Source organism: Borostomias antarcticus (assembly GCF_949987555.1).
Source record: "Borostomias antarcticus genome assembly, chromosome: 2".
NCBI classification, from domain to species: Eukaryota; Metazoa; Chordata; class Actinopteri; order Stomiiformes; family Stomiidae; genus Borostomias; species Borostomias antarcticus.
Genome location: NC_140235.1, coordinates 20,179,712 through 20,189,419, shown reverse-complemented (window position 1 = coordinate 20,189,419; position 9,708 = coordinate 20,179,712). Strand labels below are relative to the sequence as shown.

The following is a 9,708-nucleotide window of genomic DNA, read 5'->3' as shown; positions in this document are numbered from 1 at the left end:
AGTATCATGACAAATGATTAGACTTATTCATATGGTGCTAGCTATCGAGTTACTTATCTTGCCCAGATACGGTTAGCTCGCAGGCAACTAGCTAACGTTAGCTAGCTAGCTAGCTATGCCAAAACATGCCACGGTTGTGACGATTGCGGCAAGCTACAAGCTAGTTTTATAGCAAGCTTATGATAATGGAACGAATCGTCATTAGTGGTTGAAAAATACGAGCTTTGGGCCTTATTTGTTCGCCAGATTATATTTATTTGAAAGCCAGCCCACAGCCTACAACGACATAACGTCAGATAGCCTATTTTGCTTTGCTAGCTAACTGTTAGCTAGCTGTTGTTCACAGCTTAGCCAGCTCGATGGTCTCGTCGAGAAAATCACATAGCAAGGTAGCTAACTTCATCAGATCATCAGTTTGTTGTAGATCTTGAAGTTTTCATTCATAGTTTTTCAACTAACTATATTATTTTAATATTTCATTTTCAACAGAATGTCAGCTCCTAAAAGAAAGTTGATCGATGGTGATCCTGATGCCAAGAGAAATAAGCCGGATCCAGAAGATGTGACTATACCAACCAAGAACACACCAGCGTCTGAAACATCTAGCACATCTGATAAAACAGTAGCCTCAGAGAAAACCATTACAGTAGCTCCCCGAGCCAAGAAAAAGCCCCCAGGGGAGCCTGAAGAGGCAAAGAGCCCCCGCCACTCCTCTAAGCTAAATAGAACAGGGAAGGCCGCTACCAGAACCAAGTCCAATCCTCCTGGCAAGAAAGCCAAGCTGCTGAAACCCACAAGTGCCTCCTGCGAGGAACCCCCCTCAAAGAAAGCCAACTCCAAATCTGCCCTGAAGAGACCAGCCGGCATCTCCAGAACAGCCTCCACAGAATCTGATGAAGAGCACAGTAGTGAAGAGAGCAAGGTTGAGGAGTTTAAAGGGAGAGGGGAGGGAGACAGGCCACGCTGCATCAGAAAGTACTCTAATGGGGTCAGGGGCAAGCGCACAACCGTAGTGGGGTTGTCCTGGGACCCAAAGGAGGCCAGCCAAGCAGTGCCCTCAGACCCTATACAGATGGACCATAACTATGGAAGGTACTCCACGCGCCCAAGTAGCAAGCCTGGAAACGAGGTTGAGGAAACCGCAAGGAAAGGAGTGACAGAGTCCGCCAGAAGCCCAGTGAGCCAAAGAGATGTGGACGGGATAACTCAAGTAGCACCAGAGGACACATCAGATCCTACCCCTCCACTGGGGAAAGGGAGTGAAGGGAGCCAAGGGTCAGAAGCCCCCCCTAAAGAGATGGAAAGGAGTAAAGAGACACAGGACATGACGGCCAATGCAAGCCCTGTACAGGTCAATCATGATGAGGGGAGCAAAGACTCACACCCCACCCCTCAACAGGTAGAACTGAGTGAAGGGATCCATGAGGTGATGTCAGATCCTGTCCCTGATCAAATGAAAGAGTGTGAGGGGAGCCAAGATTCAAATCTAGCCCCTGAACATGTTCAACAGGTTGAAGAAGGGACTCAAGAGTCTAACCCCATCCCTGCTCAAGTACATCCGAGTGAAGGGACAGAAGAGGTGACATCAGTTGCTGTCCTTGAACAGGTGACTCCTGAGTTGACTCCTGCCCCTGAACAGACCAATCCTGGTGAGGTGACCCAGGAGTTGAATGCTGTTCCTGAACAGGTGGGACAGAGTAATGGGACACAAGAGTTGAATCCCATCCCTGAAGAAGTGAAAAGGAGTGAAGGGACACTGGAGGTGACGTCAGATGCAGTCCTTGAACAGGTGAATCAGAGCGAAGCGAGCCAAGAGCCGAATCCCACACCTGAACAGGTGAATCAGAATGAAGGGACACAAGAGGTGGCATCAGATCCTGTCCCTGAGCAGAGAAAACCAAGTGAAAAAAACAGAGTGTCAAATTCCTTTCCTGAAATAAATAAGAGTGAACGGAGCCAAGAGTCAACTCCCATCTCTGGACACCCTGAAGTAGTGAAAAAGAATGAGGGGACATTAGATGCGGTCCCTGAAAAGGTGAATCTGGGTGAAGGCAGTCATGAGTCCTCCCCAGCACCTGCAGAACTGAAACCAAGAGAAGGAGCCCAAGAGGTGACATTAGAGTCATCCCCTCAATCACTGGATCAAAGTGAAGCGACTCAGGGCTCAGATCCCATCTCTGAACAGGTGAATCAGAGTGAAAGGACACAAGAGTCAAATCCCATCCCTGAAGACATGGGTCAGAATAACATAACCCAAATGGTGACATCAGAGGCTGTTGCAGAAGAGGTGAAACAGAGTGAAGGGATGCTGGAGTCAGATTCCGTCCCTGAACAGGTGATTCAGAGTGTATTGATACAACCAGTAATGGCAGATCCTCTCCCTGAAGCGCCGGTGAAAGAATGTGAAGGGATTCAAGAGTCGATTCTCTCCCCTGAACAGGTGAAACCGAGTCAAGGGACCCAACAGATGACATCAGATCCTGTCCCTGAACAAGTGGATCTGATGGAGGTGAACGGGGAGTTGAATCCCATCTCTGTACAGGCGAGTGAACTGACAGATCGGGCTCCCGATGAGGTGATACTAGAATGTGTGCCTGAACTAGTGAATCAAAGTGAAGTGATGCAGGAGTCAGATCCCATCTCTGAACAGGTGAACCCAGGCGAGATGACCCAAGAGTTGAATGCTGTCCCTGATCAGATGAAACCGAGTGAAGGAATCCAGGAGTCAAATTCTACCCCTGAAGAGATGAGTCAGAGTGAAGGGAGCCAAGAGTCAAATCCCATCTTTGGACACCCTGAAGTGGTGAAAAACAATGAGGGGACATTAGATGCTCTCCCTGAAAAGGTGATTCGGACTGAAGGGACTCATGAGTACCTTCCCACCACTGAACAGGTGAATCTAGATGATAAGACCAGAGATTTGAATGCTGTCCCTGAACAGGTGAATCTAGGTGAAGGCAGTCAGGAGTCCACCCAAGCACCTGCGGAACTGAAACCAAGTGAAGGACCCCAAGAGGTGACATTAGAGTCTTCCCCTCAACCGCTGAATCAAAATGAAGTGACTCAGGCATTGGGTGATGTTCCTGAGGTGAGCCAGCCAATCCAGATTCAGAGTGTATTGATTCAACCGGTGATGGCAGATCCTCCCCTTGAAGCACTGGTGAAAGAAAGTGAAGGGACTCAAGAGGTGACTCCCACACCTGAAAAGGAGAAACAAAGTGAAGGGACCCAACAGATGACATCAGATCCTGTCCCTGAACAAGTCGATCTGATGGAGGGGACCACTGAGTTGAATCCCATCCGTGAACAGGCAAGTAAATTGGTGGATCATGCTCCCGATGAGTTGATGCCAGAACATGTGCCTGAACCAGTGAATCAAAGTGAAGTGACTCGGGGGTCAGATCTCATCTCTGAACAGGTGAATCAGAGTGAAGGGACACGAGTGACAAATCCCATCCCTGAAGACATGGGTCAGAATAACGAGACCCAAATGGTGACATCAGAGGCTGTTGCAGAAGAGGTGAAACTGAGTGAAGGGATGCTGGAGTCAGATCCCGTCCCTGAACAGGTGATTCAGAGTGTATTGATACAACCAGTAATGGCAGATCCTCTCTCTGAAGCGCCGGTGAAAGAAAGTGAAGGGATTCAAGAGTTGATTCTCACCCCTGAACAGGTGAAACCGAGTCAAGGGACCCAACAGATGACATCAGATCCTGTCCCTGAACAAGTGGATCTGATTGAGGAGAACGGGGAGTTGAATCCCATCTCTGTACAGGCGAGTGAACTGACAGATCGGGCTCCCGATGAGGTGATGCCAGAACGTGTGCCTGAACCAGTGAATCAAAGTGAAGTGATGCTAGAGTCAGATCCCATCTCTGAACTGGTGAATCAGAGTGAAGTGCTTCAAGGGTCAAATGATATTCCTGAACAGATGAATGGAAGTGAAGATGCCCAGGAAGTAAATGAGAATACCATGGCCAACTCCACTGACGAAGTCAGGGAGAGTCTAGAGACCAAGCTCAGGGCAGAAATCCTGAAGGAACACCGTGACTTTGATGTGACCGAGAGCCTCGAGTGCACCCTGGACCTACAAAACCCATTTATCGTTGAGGACATAGATATCGGGCACTGTGTTGTAGAGGTGGTTGGAGAGAATGAGGAAGATGTAGATAGCGACGTGGAAATCGTATGTGTGTCTCAAGAGAGAAAAGAGACGCTCCCTCCAGCCAAAGTGTCCGAGGAAGTAATACCTAAACAGGAGAAAAGTGAAAACACTACCCAGCAGAGAGGCCGATGCAGCACAAACGGTGTGAAGGCTGAGGCTGTTAAAAAGACGCAGGATAGCGGTGAAAAGAAGTACATGAAGCAGGAGATGAACCCTCAGGCCAGGACCAAAGCCCGTCTCGCGGCGCTCGCCGAGCAGAAGGCTGAGGCGTCCAAGAGAGCAGCGTACAGACTGAGACAGCTCAACCTCCTGGCCCTGTGTGAGGAGATAGCGGATGACATCGCCTCAGACAGCATGTTAATTAAGGTGAAGGAGGAACCCGCTCCTGTTAATATTGAATCCATTAAGGCAGAATGCCCTTCGCCGCCACCTGTTACGGAGGACACTGACACCACTGCTGTCCCAACTCCTGCCGGTCCCGGGGAGTGCTCTCCATCTGCGGATCCTGCTGAGGAGGCCAAGCCGTCCGAGGCGCTGCCTACCGACGTCAAGCCCCCGGTGGTGGAGCCGCCAAAGAGGCGCTTCTTCATCAGCCAGGTCACAGTGCCCCTGAAAATCCACGAGAAGAAGAAGCTGACCCGCTTCCAGAGGCTGCGGCAGGTGGAGCTGCAGAGAGAGAAGATGTCCTGGACCCGCGTGAAGAAGCTCAAGACAGACCAGGCCAGTCAGAAGATGACTCCAGAGATGGAGGTGAAGTTTGCTCCTTCATCATCAACATCATCGTCATCGTTACTGTCCGCTACTGCTATGCCAGTGGCACTCCCAGCCGCCAAGCCCTCCGCTTCCACACTTTGTCCCAGTCCAGCAGCACCTGTCTGTACAGCCGTTGCAACCCCCCCAGCCCCAGCCAGCAAACCTGCCACAGCCAGCAAAACTGCAACTCCCGGGGTTGAGACCTCCAAACCAACCCCCCCCGCGCAGGGACCCACCCCCAGAGTGACCAGAAGTGCTCCTAAGAGGCTCCTGCCAGCAGTGCCCCCGCCCATGCCCAACGGACTGAAGAGCCAGAAACCCAAGCCTTTGGTGGACTACAAGCCTTACAGACCCAGACCGAAGTACTCCCCCGATGACTTTGAGCTGGACAGCATGGAGGACGAACCCAAACCCCTTGTTAAGAAGCCAGTAACCCCAGTGGTTCCTCCAACGTCCAAAAACGGCAAAGTTGAGGTAAATTGCAGATGTCATGGCTATTGTCAGAACTCGGCATTATTAGGCATGCAGCCTGTAATATACAATATTCATTCATTAAATTTACAGTAGTTTGAACGTTTTTCACAAGATATTTTTTAACCGTCCGTTCACTTTCTCTCCCAGGTCTCGACAAAACCAGTACTACCCACTACCTCCAAAGAGCCCCTGAGAGATCCTGTCAAAAGCAAGCAGTGTGCTGAAAAACCTGCAGGTAGTTGTTCTACAGCCTTCTGTACATGTCATGTTTAATTCTCATTCCTGTTCCATTGCCATATCTGAAGGACGTCTCATTGCAGATTGTTATTTTATATATTGTATAATGTCTCCTTCCTCATGAAATCTGTCTCTCCCTTATAGTTAAAGAGATTAAGTCCCCAGCCCCAGTGACCGTGACAACAGCAACACCACCCCCACCACTACCACCACCACCTTCCACAACAACAACAACAGAAAAGACAACCACAACGACAACAGAAAAGACAACCACAACAGCAACCGAAAAGACAACCGCAACGGCAACCGAAAAGCCTCCAGAACCGTAAGAAACAAATAAATAATCACAAATTCCATGTTAGAATTGCTGTAGGAATGATGGAAATACCGGAGTATAACTTTCAGAATAATTTGCATAGTCAATAACTGTCTATTGCAGAGGAAAGGTTGAAGCAGGGGCAAACAACAGTCCCCTTTCTGAAACAAGTCTCCTGAAAGAGGTCAAGAAATTAAAAGACACCGACAAAGACGGAACTCAAACCATCATTGTGAGTACTTGACTCATTTCCCACAGTGTTATGAATGATGGTGCTGCGTCAGGGCTATGATCATGGCATGTGTAGATATCACGGAAATGTTTGAACTGATAGTGTGTATGTGCGCGCATGTGCGTGCGTGTGTGTGCATGTGTATATATATGTGTGTGTGTGTCTCCTCTGTCTATCTGTGTTTGTGTGTCTCTGTGTGTCTCATCTGTCTGTCTGTGTATGTGTCTGTCTATCTGTGTGTGTGTGTTTTTTGTTCTGTCTCCTAGGATGCTGGGCAGAAGCACTTTGGTGCAGTGGCCTGCAGTGTGTGCGGGATGCTCTACTCTGCTGCCAATGCGGAGGACGAGTCTCAGCATCTGCTCTTTCACAACCAGTTCATCAGTGCTGTCAGATATGTGGTAAGAGGGACATCTTTCTCGCTGCAGTTTAGTAATGTGCCAGCTGCTGTCTTCACACCTTCATACCGTCTTCATACCTACTCTCTTAACACACATTCCGTCTGGAAAGGGCTCCTACATATTCAAGCATACAGTATATATATATACTATGCATAAATTCCCACTACTAGGTCTGTTAACGTAATGTATGATTACATTAACACGGCTACACAGATTAAGCCCAACCCTGAAAACCATTCATTAGACTTACTCTGCGTACAGGGAACTTCCCTATAAGGCACCACTTCTACTTGATAAGCCATCTTTCACTCACAATCAAAATAAGGTAGAACAGAGGTTTAATTGGCTGGTCTCTCGTGTCCTGGACAGGGATGGAAGAAGGAGAGGATTCTGGGAGAGTACCCTGACGGCAAGATCATCCTGGTCCTTCCAGATGACCCCAAGTATGCGCTGAAGAAGGTATGGTTTGCCGTGGGCTCAGACTTACCTAATGATTGTACATCAGAAACTCTTAACAGTCATGTAAAGGCCATAACTGTCTGAAAAAGAGAAAAAGTTGTGTCCTTTCATATGCATAACAATTGTATTGTAATAACTTATGATGAAACACTGGATTTTTTTGCTGTGCTGTCGATCCTCACTGAATGTGCTGGTCATTTCTTAGGTGGAGGAGATCAGGGAGATGGTGGACAATGACCTGGGCTTCCAGCAGGTGGAAACCAAGTGCCCCTCCCAGACCAAAACTTTCCTCTTCATCTCCAATGACAAGAAGGTGGCCGGATGCCTTATCGCTGAGCACATTCAGGAGGTGAGAGATTCCGTGTGTGTATGTGTGTGTTTGGGCTGGTAGGCTGTTTTAGACTAAATCAACACTGTTTAAATTTGAATGTGTGTGTGTGTCCAGGGTTACAGGGTGATCGAGGAGCCCGGTCCGGAGGGTTCTGAGGGGGAGAAGGTGATGTTTGAGCGTCAGAGAGCTTGGTGCTGCTCCACCACCCCGGAGCCGGCTCTGTGTGGCATCAGCCGCATATGGGTGTTCAGCATGCTGAGGCGCCAGGGCATCGCCTCGCGCATGATCGAGTGTCTCAGGTCAGTCAGTCCCTCTCACACACTCAGGGAAGCAAAGGAGAATGTGTTCTCGGTCAGCTAACCTTACCTTGAATAAAAGTCAAATTAAATGAATATGGAAGTTATAAATAAACTGTCAGGAATCAGTATAAGTGATATGTGAGGAAGCTTGTGAAAAATGCAGAACCTAAAGAAACAAAGGAATGCATGAGATCAAATGCAGGTCATAGCGTTTCAAACTGTTATGAATCGATATCAACTGACATAATGCTGGCAAAGGCACACTGTCAATAGACATCCAGTGGTCTAAGTCTTACTTCCAGGTCAGTCATATTAGTTATTCATAGAATCATGTGGACATGAACCGTAGCAATCCCAAAATGTCCCACATCACAGGCACATGAGTGACGAAGCTTCTGTGACAAGTTCAAACGCCAGTTGACTTTATTGTGCTTGACAAAGATTATACACTTACCGATGACACAGCTACCTTTCCTTCATCAGAGTGCATAATAACAACTGAGATGTTATCCATACCAGAACGTAGGCTACAAAAGTTCTAACTCGGCCCCGGTTGTTCTATCTCACACAGGAACAACTTCATCTACGGCTCGTACTTGAGCAAAAACGAGATTGCTTTCTCCGACCCCACTCCGGACGGGAAGCTTTTTGCCACGCACTACTGCGGGACCTCTCAGTTCTTGGTTTACAACTTTGTCAGCCGAACGCGTTCAACCAAACCAAGCCCTGATGTGGTGTGACGAGACTTCAAGTGAAAATGTGGGGAGACTGGGACGGCGACAGGACCCAGTAGGACCAGTAGACATCTTGTCATTAATCTCATCAGTGGCTCTTCTTGGACTGAATTCTCATCTGAAATAACTACTGTACTGACTTTCGTGGGGGGAAATCTTGGTTTTTAATCTCAGGTTGAAAACAACAAGATTGTTGTTTGAATATATAAATTCTCCCTTTAATCCCTGCATAGTATTTTGAGACAAAGAATATTTTCTTCATGTGTTTTTTTTAAGTAAAGAACAGCTTTTATCAGGAGTACTATAGAGTTTACATGCATGAAATGTGACAGCAATAGAGTTCAAAGAACATTTCACAATTCGACAATGAGTTTTTAATTATAAGCATCCCCCCCTCCCAGATGAACATAGTTGAAGATGCACTAAATTAGATTTCACATAGATACGAGATGATCCTGTCGTAGTTATAAATTTCTGTATACAAGTCATACAATTCTGTAGCTTTTCCAAAAGGTTGAAGTAAGAGATGTGTACACTATAGGTTTGTTATCAGGCGTGGTGTTGAAGTTCCTCTCTTTTTTGGCGATATGATCACTGCAGATGTTATATACAGTATATGACACTACTTCTATTGGTCACGATTCTACAGAAATTAGCTCACAATTGCTCTCAATTTTGCTGCCTTGTCATGATGATGTGTCTTAATGGTATAATATCCATTGTAAAAATGGAGAGACGCCTTGGGCTAACAAACCTACTATGTAGTGCGATGGACTAGCAGTAAGCAATTAATCAATGAATATAATTCTCAACTCTAAATGGGGCATTTTGCTATAGTTGCTGTAGTGCTGTTTTTGTTCAAGGTTGTTTGCACCGAACAGCCTCAGAAATGTCAGTCTGAGCCATACGAGTAGGCCTTTATTGGCAGAGCAGTGTATACCCGAGTATTGTTTATAAAACAATCCTTAGTGAGTTTCCTTCATGAAACTCACTAAAGGTCTTCAGTTTTCCTAGTGTAATTGGGAACAATGCTTAAGTTGACAGAAAAAAACTACTTTATTTACTTTAACAATGTGTACTCCCTCAATTATTTTAGGTTCTATAGATATAGAACATTGACTTTAAATTTGTAGGGTTAAACTAATAGTCATACTGCATCAAAATATTTGAAGAATTAAGAGGACATGTCTAAAAGCTCAGGGTTAATTGGCATGTGAGAGAACACCACCAGTAGGCCAGAGAGCCAGGCACTGTTTTTCATTGGGTTGTGATAAACTACATTATTCCAGTTTCTGTGTGATTCATTCATC

General features: G+C 46.8%; 1 protein-coding gene across 1 annotated transcript; it reads left to right on the top strand.

The window, feature by feature from the left end:
- The first annotated feature begins 1,031 nt into the window (after window positions 1–1,031).
- Window positions 1,032–9,708, top strand: LOC311318557 (uncharacterized protein). Its single transcript, XM_084449915.1, has 9 exons — window positions 1,032–5,392; window positions 5,540–5,627; window positions 5,774–5,954; window positions 6,069–6,177; window positions 6,444–6,575; window positions 6,945–7,034; window positions 7,240–7,383; window positions 7,480–7,664; window positions 8,236–9,708. Exons 1-9 carry the CDS (start codon window positions 1,073–1,075, stop codon window positions 8,402–8,404), a joined length of 5,418 nt encoding a protein of 1,805 aa, XP_084306041.1. The 5' UTR covers window positions 1,032–1,072; the 3' UTR covers window positions 8,405–9,708.